Source organism: Nomascus leucogenys, chromosome 7b (genome assembly GCF_006542625.1).
Source record: "Nomascus leucogenys isolate Asia chromosome 7b, Asia_NLE_v1, whole genome shotgun sequence".
NCBI classification, from domain to species: domain Eukaryota; kingdom Metazoa; phylum Chordata; class Mammalia; order Primates; family Hylobatidae; genus Nomascus; species Nomascus leucogenys.
In genome coordinates, this window is record NC_044387.1 from 86,450,324 (window position 1) to 86,466,461 (window position 16,138).

At 34.5% G+C, this 16,138-nt stretch overlaps 1 protein-coding gene across 2 annotated transcripts in view; it reads left to right on the plus strand.

Moving 5' to 3' along the window:
• Nucleotides 1-16,138, plus strand: part of TLL1 (tolloid like 1) — a 237,708-nt gene that overhangs the window by 170,955 nt on the left and 50,615 nt on the right. For both annotated transcript variants that reach the window (XM_030816298.1, XM_030816299.1), the window contains 3 exons: nt 10,081-10,276; nt 12,178-12,303; nt 15,025-15,185. In XM_030816298.1, the coding sequence (XP_030672158.1) occupies nt 10,081-10,276; nt 12,178-12,303; nt 15,025-15,185 (483 nt within the window). The remainder of the gene's footprint in view (nt 1-10,080; nt 10,277-12,177; nt 12,304-15,024; nt 15,186-16,138) is intronic.

The window sequence follows — 16,138 nt, forward strand, 5'->3', positions numbered from 1 at the left end:
ATTTGCTTTGTTTTGTGATATTTCAAGAATTAAGAGATTAACTGTCTTTTAATATGTAATTCAGTTTTTTGTGGAATTCTATTATAGACGTGATGTCAGAAAATGCATTCATTCCATCAACCTGAAAACCGATGCATTCAGTTGCTACCTTAGTTGATTTGTAGTTTATGTTTTTATTTATCAATGCAATAGCAGTGATAGTTCTTCAAAAATAAGATAACATAAGGACAAATGGAAAAGATTTGCACCTCAGGCACTTAGAACCGTGCCTGACACACAGTAGTCACTCAATAAATACTTGTTTACTGAGTGAATGAATCAGTGATGACTATGCTTTATGACCTGGGAAAAGTCATGTCATAGAATGGCTGAGAGTAAATTTTATTTATTGTCTCTAGTTTCCTGTCCTGTCTTCATATTACTTTATTTCTATATGTTTCTGCCTCCCTTATTTATATGTTAGACATATTTTGATATCTGGTAGATCTCTTGTCTTTACATGACCAAAACTGAACCCTTGCTTATTTTGTCTTACTCACTACACCCACTCTTCTTCTGTTTATTCAGTACGATTTCAGTACTTTCTGTCACCACTTACCCAAGGAACATCCTTAATTCTACCTTTTCTCTTAAGCCCTGCAGCCAATCTATCAGCATATTTCAGTTGCTTTGTCTTCAAACTATACCCCATACACGATGACTTTACACCACCACTGTTCTCACCATCCCCCCTTTGCTTGGAACTCACAGCAAGAGCCTCATGTCTCTACTCTTGCTCTGCATATCCCGTTCTTCACCTCACAATAAGAGTGACGCTTTTACAATGTATGTTAGATTATGACACTGCTCTAGTGACAGGGGATTTCCATCACACCTAAAATAACATCTAGACTCGATTATCGTGGGCCACGGTACTTGTGATTTGCTCTTTGGCTCCTCCTCACCGCCTCTGTGTCAGCTCGTCTCGCCCTCTTTCTCTTTCTCAGAAACACCAGCCTTACTCCCACATCACAGCATTTACCACTGATGTTCCGCTGCCTCGGGTCCTTGCTTTTACTCTGCCGTTACTTTATTTGGATCTCTGCTTAATTACTGCCTTCTTAAAAAGTTCTTGGCTGATAACACTACTTAAAATATTTTCTTACCTACAATTATCTCCAAATCATCACTCTGTTTTATTTTTAGTAAATTGCACTTCCAACTACCGGAATTTATGCTACAGATCTCTTTATGTACATGTTTATTATCTGTCTCTCCCACTAGAATATGTCCACCAGTGGGCTGGGATCTTACCTGTGTCTCTGATCATTTTGCTGGGATCTTACCTGTGTCTCTGATCATTTTTTCTCCAGCAACATTGTTTGTGAGATTAATGTTCGGTAATAGATGATATAAATGGATGGATAGATTACATGTAAGTCAATGTATGAGTGTGTGACGGTTGGCAGATGGAAATGAGTATATCCTTTCTTTATTAAAGCCATGTAAGTTTCCATGCAGAGGGAAACAAGCCTGGATAGATAAGAAAGATTTAGATTATGGAGTACCTGGTATGGTGAAGTTAGACTGACTTTAGACTAGAGATGCTGAGTTTCAAGAAATTCACAAGGAACAGGATTTAAAGGTGCCTAATAAACATCTAAATCTTCTAGGTAAGGAAACTCAGTTTATGCCACTAACCCAGTGTCACACCGGTGAGTACTAAAAGAGCATTAAAACCCAGGTACATTTGATCCTGATTTTATTTGAAAATATGCCTATTTACTAAAATTTTGGAAGCCTAAAATTAATATTTGCAGTGCCTTCTGGGTCATTCACGGACGTGTACACAGCAGCAAATTTTGAGTCACCTAATGTGCCCATTGCCGGCTGTGATGTGCCTTACTGAGAAAATACGTGTCAGATTATCTTCTTTCAGACATGTATGGTGTATATATAGTGCTGTTGGGTAAGAGTTCAGTATTAATAAATAGGCAACCTGTATTAATGCGTCTTTAAACAGAAACGCACAAAACAAAATGTTGTGACTAGAATCTCACAGGAACTCTAACCCTAGGTGCAATGAATCAGTACTTGCTAGTTCAGTATTCTGAGCAACTTAATAGAATGTAACTAGTATGAATATCAAGAATCAGCTTTATATATTTTTTTATTTGTTCTAATAGTCATTAGGTGGTTGTTTAATTTAGTCAGTTATCTGTTTATATCAATTTTTTTGTTTACATATGTTCTCAATATGGGTATTATACATTTTATACATATTTATGTTGAAAATGTATAATCAAAATGTTTTCATAAATTTCCAATATTATGTGATTTTATCTGACAAAGTACAGTTTTTATTCACTGATGCTAGTCTTTGCCTTGTTTCAAAAACTGTTTATATTTTTGTTTATTATTCTTTTTTTTTTTTTTTTTTTTTTTTTGAGATGGAGTCTTGCTCTGTTTCGCCCAGGCTGCAAGGCAGTGGCGCGATCTCGGCTCACTGCAACCTCCACCTCCCAGGTTCAAGCGGTTCTCCTGCCTCAGCCTCCCGAGTAGCTGGGACTACAGGCGTGTGCCACCACGCCCAGCTAATTTTTTGTATTTTTAGTAGAGATAGGGTTTCACCATGTTAGCCAGGATGGTCTCGATCTCCTGACCTCATGATCTGCCCTCCTTGGCCTCCCAAAGTGCTGGGATTACAGGTATGAGCCACCGCACCTGGCCTCGTTTATTCTTCTTTATATTACTGTATTCCTCTTCAGATATAAGGACTATGAAGATAAACTTGTCTATCATGCTGTTGAAATCTACTTTAAAGAACTTCTTGGCTGTCCATCATTCATGCTTCTATGTGAATTTATGTCATGGCTTTACCCTTGCCAGTGCCATTTGCATTTTCATGAAAGTGCTGAAATAAAGTCTATGTGTCTTTGTCAATGAGTTTCAGGAATCTTTGAGCAGGAAGGAACACTATTTGGCAGGTAATAGAAACTCGATGCTTCTGTAATTATACCATTTGGGAAGTGATGTGGTCTGGATGTTTGTGTCTACCCAAGATTTGTATGGTGAAACACTAATTCCAAAGGTGATGGTATTAGCAGTGGGGTCTTTGGGACGTGATTAGTCATGAGAGTGGAGCCCTCATGAATGGAATCAGTGCTCCTATAAAAGAGGCCTAGGGGCTAGGTGCTGTGCCTCACACCTGTAATCTCAGCACTTTGGGAGGCCTAGGCGGGTGGATCACCTGAGGTCAGGAGTTCAAGACCAGCCTGACCAACATGGTGAAACCCCGTCTCTACTAGAAATATAAAATTAGCTGGGTGTGGTGGTGGGTGCCCCTAATCCCAGCTACTCAAGAGGCTGAGGCAGGAGAATTGCTTGAACTTGGGAGGCAGAGTTTGCAGTGAGCCAGGATTGTGCCACTGCACTCTAGTCTGGGCAACAAGAGCAAAATTCCATCTCAGGAAAAAAAAAAAAAAAAAAAAAAAAAAAAGGCCTAGGGAGCTTCTACTATGTGAGGGCAAAATGAAAAGGCAACGCTTATGAAGAGGGCCCTCACCAGACACTGAATCTGCTAATGCCTTAACCTTGAACTTCCAGCCTTGAAAACTATGGAAATAAATTTCGTGGTTTGTAAACCACCCTATCTGTGATATTTTCTCATAGCATCTGGAATGGACTAATACAGGAAGCTTTCTCTCCTCTGGTAGTTATTGGATACATTATTTCTTAAGACCAGTATACTGAAGTGAGTTTGTATATGAATATAGATCCCCTCTGAAAGTAATTTGGAAAGCTTGTTCTCTATTTAGCAGCAGAGTCATTTGTAAAGAAGCTTCTAGTGCTATTATTTTATTTGAGAACTTTCAGTAAGAAGAAATACAAAAGAGAAAAATTTGGAAGGCTGGAAATGTTTACAGTAACAACTTCAAAGGAATGTCACCAAAGCAGAAGTGAAATAAACCTGGAGCTTACTTTTGTTTAAATTGAAATTACCACATACATTAGTTCAAATGGTATTAAGTTTGAGGTACTTGTCAACATTACTACACATTCTGATTTGGTGATACTTTCCTTATGAAAACCAGAGCTGATTAATACCCTTAACCACCACAGCTGCGAGCTGAAACATTCTAAACTATGTACATAAGTTTTTATCTTGGTACTTGGTAGATTGCTTATATAAAAGTAATCCTTTAAATCCTTTAAATATTTTTTATTAATTTAATGATAAGTAGACTAGTCTTTGTGAATGAACTAAAAAGCCGAGATAAGGAGGTTTTAATTAGTTGAGGATTTTCTGCTTGCCACGTACTATTTCTGGGAATTTAGCTGAGAATATATTTTAGTAATGACTATAAAACAGAGGAGTTACGCAGCTCTTCATGAATTACGGTCTAGGCTATCATTGTGTCTGAAAGATTAGCACTTCTTAGTTTCAATAAACTTGCCCAAGGTTGCACAACTGGTAGCACTATGATCGAAAACAAGCCCTGGCTCTGTGCATTTATGTCACCAGGTCTAGTAGTAAAGAGAAGCGTCAGTATTCTATTAATATACTATTATGGCATTCAAATCTTTCCTTTTGTATCTATCTTCACTTATACATTTTTGTTGTTTAATCATTATGTGTCAGTCCATCAGAGGCATGTCTGTTTTATTCGCCACTGTTCACATACTGTCAAGTGAATATTATTTGGCCATAGCAGGTTTACGATAAAATTATTAAATTTATGAGTAATCTAAAAATACTTGTATCATGAAGAAAAAAAATGAAGTGGCAGCAGTTAAATAAACCATTCATGTGAAAATAAACCTAAGCAAGACCTATGATGTTGCTTTTAACATGTTTGAACTTTTTTTTGAGCTGTAATTATTCATGTGTTGTGTCAACTTAATTTTAAATATTACTACTAATAAACATTATTAAATAAACAAGATAATATAATTTAAAATAATCATATATTAAGCTTTTCACCTTTTTATTCAATGTTCCTTTTGTTTATACCGTTATTTCCTAGACTTTACTAGATTTTTCTCATTATAAAAATTATTTTTAATTTTTAATGATAAACGCTCATTTGCATTGTTTTTATTAATCAGTTTTATTTAACATTTTCCCCCAAAGCATAAAACAGCTTTAACATTGCTCCAAGTGTATATCGTTTAAAATAATATTCTCTATACAAGTTGCATCATTTAGATTGCATTAATTATATCTGATTACATTAGCTATGTTTTAAATCTACATTGTAAGTCATGAGAGCTATCTTTGGTTATAGTAAAATATACATAACATAAAATTTCCCATCTTAACCAGTTATTAAGTGTACAGTTCAGTGGTGTGAAGTAGATTCGAAATATTCAGGCAATTTCCAGAACTCTTCATCTTGCAAAGCTGAAACACTATCTCCATCACACAAAAACACCCTAATTTTTTCCTCCTTCCCCGAATTCCTTATGGCAGTGTCCATTCTTTCTGTCTCTATGAATTAGAGAACTTTAGGTACCCCTTTTTAAGGTGGAATAATATTCCATTGTATGTGTATACCACATTTTATTTATCCATTCATCCATCAATGAACCTGTGGATTGCTTCCACTTTTTGGCTATTGTGAAAATGCTGCTATGAACGTAAGCATGCAAATATCTCTAAATACTGTGCTTTCAATTCTTTGGGGTATTTAGCCAGAAGTGGTATTGCTAGATCATATGGTAATTCTATTTTTAATTTTTTAGGGAGCATGGGATACCTTTTACTAAAAATTATTATCTAGAAATTTCTAAGTTTTCAGAAATTTTTATAAATAACTAGATACTGCAATAGATATTTGTGCAATGGTATTTTGATTTGGAAATTTGATTATCAAATGAAGGCAAGCATGTGAGTGGGTCCCAAGCCTGGGCCTAACCCCTACCTCCAGGGCTGGCTTTCCTTCAGTGCCAGAGCTCACCCACATGCACTGACCACTAAACTCTGTACAGGTTGGCAGGTTTAGAATAAGAAGTTGACCACTTTGGGTTAAATTTATTTTAGTTCTTGCTAAATAAAAATCACTTACTTTTTCTATGGTTTCTCTTCATTCTGCATTAAAGATATGAACCCTCAGTAGTGAAATGTACTATGAATCCCTCTGACTAGTCTTTGTACATGTTCTTCCCTCTTTGTGTGTTTGGATCTACTTCTGATATCACTTACTTATTAGTTTTCTGAAAATTGTTCAGAGCTTACTATCACTTTCCCTATATTCTCTATGAAGATATTAGGTCTGTTTACATTATGATAAACTTGTCATATTAATACATGGTTTATCCTCTGCTTACCTTAAAGTGTATAAGAAATCTGTATCATCTTTATTTATTATATGTTTATTGTGTGTTTAATTACACATGACATTGAGTTCAGCTCCCAGTTATCTGAACTGTATCCATGCTTTAACTCAAAAAGAAACTGCTCTTTCTTTCTCTTTTCTTTTTTCTTTTTTTCTCCTCCCTCTCTCCTTCCCTTCTTCCCTCCCTCCCATCCTTCCTTCCCTCCTTCCTTCCTTCCTTCCTCTTTCTTTCCTTTCTTTGTTTCTTTCTCTTTCATTCTTTCTTTCTATAAATCATTGCCTTTGGTGTTCTTTTACTGATGAAGCTTAAAGTTACTGGCATAACATCGATGGACTTGATTCACATTTTAGTTTCAACCATATTTATTTCTATCCATTCCATGTAGTAATTGATGAAGTAATTTGATATAGCTCAAGAAAATGTTGCACAAATGACACAAAATAACTCAAATATTCATTTGTGCTCATTGTTATCACTCGTGTGTTGATGTAGCTGATGAAGTATAATTATAATTAGTACAAATGGAGCAAATTCATTGTGCAAGCCTTGCATTTAGGATTAAACTGGAAAAATAAGTAACTGAAGACCATTCAGGTAATTGATGAGATATCTCGAATTGTTGTCGTAGAGATATAATGTATTTCCAAATATCATAAATTCATGTAGATGAGGCATATATTATTTTCTAGGCAACTCAACATCTGTGGCATTCACTATGTGAGAATGTTGTTACCCCAAATACCAGGTACATATTTAATATGTAAATAATATGTAATGCATAAGTATGTACTAGTGAATTTAACTCTATAATTAGCTATTTTTACCTGTGAAATATTTACTCTCTATCATATAAAATATTTAAAATTCCAATTTTTACTAAGTAACCAGTGAATACGCTGTAAACTAAAATGTAAAGTGAATGATTGTATATCTCTTAAAGGAATAAAGTGAGTTTCATAGACCAGGCAATTTAAATTATCCTATTTCTTTTTAATCATTGAAGAAATCTGAAATTTTGAGTTTCATTTTCAATAGGAACTGTGTTGTCTTCCTTGTTTGTACCATAATTTTTAATAATAATCTTCTTAAAATAGTAATTAAAACCCTTTTTAATTAACTTTTTTTTAATTTTTACACTAGCCTGGTTTCTAATTTGAAGCAATGTAATATTATTTATTTATTTATTTATTTATTTATTTATTTATTTATTTTTGCGATGGATTTTCAGTCTGTTGCCCAGGCTGGAGTGCAGTGGCACGCTCTCGGCTCACTGCAACCTCCACCTCCTGGGTTCAAGCAATTCTCTGCCTCAGCCTCCCAATAGCTGGGATTACAGGTGCCTGCCACCATGCCCAGCTAACTGTTTTGTATTTTTAGTAGAGACAGGGTTTCACCACCTTGGCCAGGCTGGTCTTGAACTCCTGACCATGTGACCCACCTGCCAAGACCTCCCAAAGTGCTGGGATTATAGGTGTGAGCCACCGTGCTTGGTCGTGATATTATTTTTATTAATGGACCCTCTACTACAAGATGTTGCTTCCTTCATTGTGTATTCTCAATTCTTGTGGTTTTCTATCTCATTCTTTCTCCCCCTCTTCCAATAGGATTTGTGAATCAGGAGCAGTTCATTCTGTGCTGCTTTAGCAGGGGAGGATAGTTTGGTTTGCCAAGACCTTTGGCTATTTTGTCTACAGTTTTGTCATTTATTCTGTTATCAAAGTCTATAACTTGAAATCTGAGATACTATTTTCTGTGTTGTCCCATTGACCAAGAACAGCCTTTGGCCATCTGGAAATGTTCTCATATTTATAGAGAACCCTGATTTTGAAGGGATTCTATTAAAGACTGAGATAAGAGGTTTTATATGTATATATATATATGTGTGTGTGTGTATGTGTATATATATATATATATATATATATTTGGCCAAATTGGACTTGTCACCCCTGGTGACCAATTGAGTTAGTTTTTAAAATGTGCTTTTAGAATTAGATATTCTTTATATAAATATTTTCCATTTATTCCCATAATTGCACACACACACAAATAATTTATTTTTAGGAAAAATATGGATTTATGAAAAGTACCCAATGAGCACCTACCTTAAAATTACAGCCTTCTCTCCCACACCCAATTTCTGATACCTCTCTCATCCAGATACTAACTAGGCCTGTTTTTAATTAATTTCTGAGATCAGATCATATCAGGAACCTTCAGGGTGGTAAGGCCATAGGCATCTTCTCACACTTCTTATCTTGCTACACTTTCTACTTTTCCATTGAATTGGTGACTTTCTAACATTTTATTATTTAATTATTTATTTTGTTTATTGTTCCTTTTCTGGCTACTCATCAGTAGAATGCAAGCACCAGGAGGGCAAGGTTGTCTGATATTTTTCTGAATGATGCATACCAAGCAGGGAGAGTGCCTAGTGGAGAGTAGGCACTGAGTATTTTGTGATTAGGAAGCAGCAAATGTACTACCTAGTTCTAACTAAATCTGTGTTTCAAAGTGTATTTTTTTTATTTGTCTTTATACTATCCTAATTTGAAAACTATTATTGTTAGTGTATTGATAAGGCAGAAAACAGATTTTTCTACCAACTATACCAGCAGTTTCATGCATTCAAGTTGCAGTTCCATGGACATTCCCCGATATTCCATGACATTCTACATATTCCTTAACACTAGTAACAGAGTTCCGTAAATTAACGAATTGTATGTTGAGTGACATTGACAAGATTTGATACTTTTCATGGTGTTTTAATTGTAGATATCTCTGCTTTCTGCTTTTAAACACCTAATAAGCAGTTGACTCTATGAAGACTTTAGTTCTAGTGGTCAACTTCTGTGAAAGGTGAAAAGCAAGAATTTTACATAAAAATTGTCTTACAATTTTTAAAACAGTTTATAAATTTTGATTTTTGGGGGGTTTGTTTTTAGAAGCCCAGGGCTGAAACACGGGTCCATGAACATGTAGTTCCCCATAAAGTGTCATAGGCCAATAGTCTGACCTGGTATTTGCATTCATTTGTTAAGGAAAGAGATTGAGTTTCCCCTGATTATCTGGGCTGAGAGGAGTGTGTTGAGGTAAAAAACCTCATCCAAACAAGGCCATATTTCCTTGGGAAAGAGAAAACCACTGTTGATTCTACTATATAGTAGTCTTTCTCTACACAGCCAGGTTAATTATGGAGAAAGAATTCAATAGACTAAGGAAGAACAGTGATCCCATATTATCAGATTTTCCTTTCAAAAAGATTTATAACCAAAAATAGTGCTACATTTGTTCAGATAATTTGAATCCAAATTTTCTATGAATAAAATAATGATTTTATTGAAATATTGTGGAGCAATTTTTATAACTATGATTCAGAAAAAATTATATATTACTTGCAGCAGCATATCAGGCCCAGATTTTTAGTGATAATTTTTAAGTTTGAATTTTTTTCAGCCTCTATTGAATGAAGAATTTCTACTTGTAGTTTAATTTTCTTTTAAAAGACAACTAGTTTCTGTTGATCCTGACTCATGTGGATGTACTGTTTCATAGTTATTTTTTATCCTTCCCTGTCTACTAGAATAACGTTCTTTGTTCATGGCTGTTACAGTGTACACTCATGAGAAACATTCAAGTACACTCATTTGATACAAACAACTTTTTATATTAACAAATCAAAAGTATGGCACTGAGAAGACATCTATCCTCCTATAGATGTTTTATCTATAAACATATATGTTCACATATTTTTTTCTGTTGCAGATTGAAAGACATGACAACTGTGCTTATGACTACCTGGAAGTTAGAGATGGAACCAGTGAAAACAGCCCTTTGATAGGGCGTTTCTGTGGTTATGACAAACCTGAAGATATAAGATCTACCTCCAATACTTTGTGGATGAAGTTTGTTTCTGATGGAACTGTGAACAAAGCAGGGTTTGCTGCTAACTTTTTCAAAGGTAATTTGAAATAATTTTCAAACGTGAGATTTTCTTTATCAAGGATAATTGTAGTGTTTAGCTTTGAGTTAGGGGAGAACTAGAGAAAGTTGTATTAAAAGTTGAATATGAATATGGATATTTTGGAGAGTTTTGATAGAAAAGTTTATTAATAAAATACTAGAGTTTAGAACTTTGTAGCACAGGGTAGGAATTCCATTAGGATATTCTACCATCTGTTTTTTATGAAATAGTCAAAACAGCAAGTTCCAGAAAAGGATATACAGACAGAAAGAAAATATTTGCAATGCAAATAACCAACCAAGAATTCATGAACAGAAAACGGTTACTGACATGAAGTTTATCTATTTGTTTCCAGGTGCCAGCATTACTCCCTTTCAGACTAGTATTCCCCCACATTGAAAATAATTTATGGCCTCCTTAGCAGAATATTCTGATATCTAAAATGTCTTTTTGACAAATAATTATCTCTGATCAGCTTTGATTTTGAATTGCATAACTACATTTCAGTTTATTCTTATGTCCCGTATTTTGTATGTATTGTGAGGTGAAAAGAAAGCAAATATTCTGGTGAAAATATTAACATCACATATGCATTTAGGAAATTCATTGACACTTATGTTGTGTGTCATTATAGAATAAAATGTTTCTGTGGGAAGAGAAAACAAAATTTTCCTCTATATTGATTTTATAGGATAAATGATATAGGATAGGATAAAGGATTCAATTGTGTATTGCAAAACTTAGAGTGATAGATATGTAAATATTGTCAAAATTTAAAGAAGAACAGTATAATGGATTTTCCCTGAAAGCTATTTTATTCATCATATGAAATGAAAGATAGAAAAACTTGGCACTTTTACTACAGGTGTTAAAAGAATTCATTAAAATCTCCATTTACATGTTTGAAATTTTCTGTATGTGATATATTTCGTAGAAGAAACATGCTATCAAGCTTCTTTCATGTGATATTCATATATTTACTTATTAAAATCAAGTGTCTTATTGACACATAATTTCTTCAGAGACTGTTTACTATTTGTCTAACTCATATTAGGTTATTCCTGAAGAATGAGATTATGGAGTATCCTGTCATATACATTTTTAAAAATAGTATATATTATATATATATTTTATGTATATTTTTGTGTTTGTACAATTATACAGTATGTATATTTATTAAAATAGGGGGTTATCATATTTTCTGGAGAAAAATGTCTATATAAGAAACACAGTATTTTAAATTTAAAGAGATCTAGTCAATTTCTGAGTTTTATATCTTTTATGTTCACCACAATCCATTTCTTAATAATGATATTTCTTTAAAAGCATTTTTGCGGATATTATCTATCAAACTATAACGTAAAATCAGCGTTGCTGAAGCTATGCTTTTTAGTAAGTTTTTAAATTTCATTCTGAAAAAAGCCTGGGCTTCATTATCCTCATTTGACTTCAAATTCAGAAAAACACACCCTGTGTCTGAGATAAGGTGATCTTCAGTTGGCCCAGCAATAGGTTTCCAGGCCTTCTGTGGGTTTTTTGACGATGCTTAGGTAGCAGCAACATGAATTTGTATACGTTATCCATCAGGGGCTTATACGTTGTTCCTGCTCCTTTGTTGATGGAAGCAATGGAAGCAATGAATTGTTTCCATTTTATTTGGAACCATTAAGCATGGTAGTTTTTTAGAAAGATTTACACCCTCATATATATATGAATAGCATGGAAAAGAACCCCCAACCATGATTCAGTTACCTCTCACCAGGTACCTCTCATGACACGTGGTAATTATGGGAGCTATCATTCAAGATGAGATTTGGTTGGGGACACAGCCAAACCATTTCATGTACATACACAAATATATATGTATAGTTGTTCTATAACTATGACCATTTTCATAGAGGAAGACGAGTGTGCCAAACCTGACCGTGGAGGCTGTGAGCAGCGATGTCTGAACACCCTGGGCAGTTACCAGTGCGCCTGTGAGCCTGGCTATGAGCTGGGCCCAGACAGGAGGAGCTGTGAAGGTATGACAGCGCTCCTTCCTGGACCCCCATCCCCCACAATTCTTTATTTCTTATATTCTCATTCTCTATCTGTCTTCCTCTTTCCTTCCGTTTTTCCTATAGTGACCTCTTTCCTCAATTAGTAAGACTCAATTCACAGTCACAGTTGATGTGAAACCTTACCTGAATTCTTGTTATAGAATCGGTCCTTTCCTCCTTTAATTGCCAGGCCACCTTGTTTATATATGTATAACACACCATATTAGTCCATTCTCATGCTGTTAATACAGACACATTAGCATATTTATTATGCTAATGAAAACATACCCAAGACTGGGTAATTTATAATAGAAAGAGATTTAATGGACTCACAGTTCCACATGGCTGGGGAGGCCTCACAATCATGGGAGAAGACAAAAGAAGAGCAAAGGCACATCGTATATGGCAGCTGGCCAGAGAGCATGTGCAGGGGACTCCTTTTTGTAAAACCATCAGATTTCGTAAGACTTTCTCACTGTCGTGAGAACAGCATGGAAAAGACTCCCCCCAACCATGATTCAGTTACCTCCCACCAGGTCCCTCCCATGACATGTGGGAATTATGGGAGCTGTCATTCAAGATGAGATTTGGGTGGGGACACAGCGAAACCATTTCACACATGTATAAATAAATGTATCTATATTTGTTTCTATCTAGATTCATCTATATATAAATCTACATCTAGACCTAGATTTATATCCATCCTTCTTTTCATCCATCCATCCATTCACCAGGCCACTGTGTTTGTACATATTAATATATCTGTAAATATCTCTGTCTAGATCTAGATTTTTATCTATCCATCCTGCCATCATTCATTCATCCATCTGTCATACCAGGCCACCATGTATATGTATGTTAATATATCTAGATCTATTTCTGTCTCTATCTAGGTCTAGATTTTCATCCACCCATCTATACATCTATTCATCCCTCCATTTCTCCATCCATCCATCTATCCACCATTTCTTTTTATCTTTTTCTTAATATAGTCTATAGGTATGTCTCCCTTATTAAAATGAGAAATCCTGAGTTAGAATCATCTTTGAATCTCTAACATCTAGCACAGTCAGACATAAAGCAGGAGATAAATATGTGTTTTATCAATAAATGATTGATTTTTTTAAAAAGACGTTTTTGTCGTGGTTATCTGCATTTCATCTTTACATTTTAAGATGAGGTTTCTTGTACAACATTTTGTTACCATTATCTGTGATCTCTTCCTTCAGATTTTAAAGCTAACTCTTTTTTATTTTCCCTGCCTCCACCCTATTACAGGCCCCATACCGCTATTACAGGCAGGATGTATTGGAAGATCTTTCTTCCTCCAGTCTGTTCCTCCTTTATTCCTCTTTTAAAATTTCTGCAAAATTCATCTTCATAGAATGTGTAGCAGTTTAACATTATTTATATTTACGTATTTGTTGGTTTACTGTTGATGTCTCCCACCAAAATATTAGTCCTCTGAAAATGAGCACCTGTTCTCTACTATACCTGTAATGGAGAATATAATAAGTGGCAAAGGGGAAAGAATTATTTGCTTAATGCACACCCCCCTGCTGACCTATTTAGCGAAAGTCAGAGATTCCCTGTTTCTTCTTAAAAGTCTGAACTTCCCTGTTTGGCTTCCAGAAGCCTCTATCCCACCTATTAACCTACTAATCTTCCCCCTTTACTAGAATAAAAAAGACCTAGTAATGAAGCAGTGTATTTTTAAAGGAGGACATTGTATATGAGACAATCAAAAAATAACAAGACTACTGTTTCTGTGGAGCAACTAGAAATACTTACTTTATCATAATTTACTAAGAAAGTGGTAAAAGTAACTGTACAGGTAGTGTTTGTATATACTTATAAATATAGCATATATGTATATGTGTACACACACACACACACCCACACACACACGTGCACAAAGACAAAAAAGGGACCAGTTATTTTAGGTAACTCTTGACTCCTTAGGAATTAATTATGAACTGTGTACAATGTATGTTCTTTTCATTCAGCTTGCTTTAGGATACCATGATTTTGCTAATTTCACTGTCAATAAGGAAGAGATGAAAATTAAATAGAACCTTTTTTAAAATAGATAATCATAGATCTATTTAAAAAGAAAATCAGTATTTAAATTGGACTTTTCGGGATAACAAATTTGTTCTATTTACCATAATATATCTTGTCTGGTAGCTCAGGTAATATTGAGTTACTTGTCTTGGAAAAATAGTTTGAGGAAATGAACAATTGATTTGGTTTTATTACATCAGCCTAAACTGTGCTTTACATGTATATTTTCCTTAAATCTCCTAACACCCTTCTCAATTCCGACAAAAAATATTATTTTTTCCTTTATTCTGTAGTGGCCAAGGCACTACAAGACATTATTAGACCAACTCTAAAGATAAGAAAACTGAGACCCAGGTTTTTAAATTTTTTTAAATTGCTCCCCCTACTTTAAAGTTACTAAAATTTAGTACAGCCATAATATTCTCGGCTCCTAAGCTACAAAATAACACTTTAAAAATGAGACTTAATGACCACAATACTTGTATAAAGACTAAGGAACAGAGACTGCCATTTCTGGATTTTAAAATCCAGATGGTTGAAATTTAGTGCTGAGATGTTTGGGTATTAATTAATGGACAGGTGCTAAGAAGTGGGTGACTTTATGGGGAGAATATACCTTTTTCTTTTCTTTTCTTCTAGCTGCTTGTGGTGGACTTCTTACCAAACTTAACGGCACCATAACCACCCCCGGCTGGCCCAAGGAGTACCCTCCTAATAAGAACTGTGTGTGGCAAGTGGTTGCACCAACCCAGTACAGAATTTCTGTGAAGTTTGAGTTTTTTGAATTGGAAGGCAATGAAGTAAGTGAACAATAACTGTAATTTTTTTTAATCATGTTTTGGAACTCCCTGAAGGCAAACTGTCAAATTAAAAAAAAAAAAAAGAAAGATATAGTAAAATAGTATAGACATCGTATTCTTTCTTTGTCTTACTGCTCATTTCGGTAACTGCTTATGAATCTTGTTGGCATTGGATGATAGTTTAGACTCTTTCTGGAAGATTGAAAATTACCTAGAGGGAGTTTTTATTTAGTGTATTTAATATTTACCATTTTCTTGATTTATTAAATAACTATGAAGTATTTAGGGTCAACTTCATATGACATAGACACTTCTAGAAAAAAATAAACCAAAACCCTCTGGCTGAGTCATACCAAAATTTCATTTGGAAGAACCTGGCATATTTTACTCATGGAAATGGGTATATTTTCATTATATATGTAGCTTTTCGTTATGAATGTGTTCATGGTTCATAAAGAAAGAAAGATTAATTTTTTAGCCTCAGTAAAAGATGTATTTAAAGCTATCCTTTTTTTATACAGAATATAGCTTACTCTACTAAACGTACAGTTTCTGTCAGGTGACTACATTTAAACAAGTGAAATCATTTATTTGAAAATTCCTTTGTGCTAGTGCACATACACACATCAAATTCAAATGGAATGTCAAGCCTGAAATGGGAACTTTTAGAAAAATGTCCTTTGTGTGATTGGTCAACACTGGTTTAATTCCAGAGGAAAGTTTATAAACATTTGTTTTGTTTAATCTTCTGTACGTTCTCTTCTTTTTCTAACTTCCTTTGCATCCTTTTCTCCCAACAACGTTTTTAATGTTTATTAAATGAACATGATTTTTATCCATCCATAAAATAAAATTAACCCACAAAAAATATTTTGCCTTTGATGTACATCAGTTGGACACTTTTGTCTCTGATGTATATGAGAGAACAGAAATGTAATGTATCTGTGCCACTG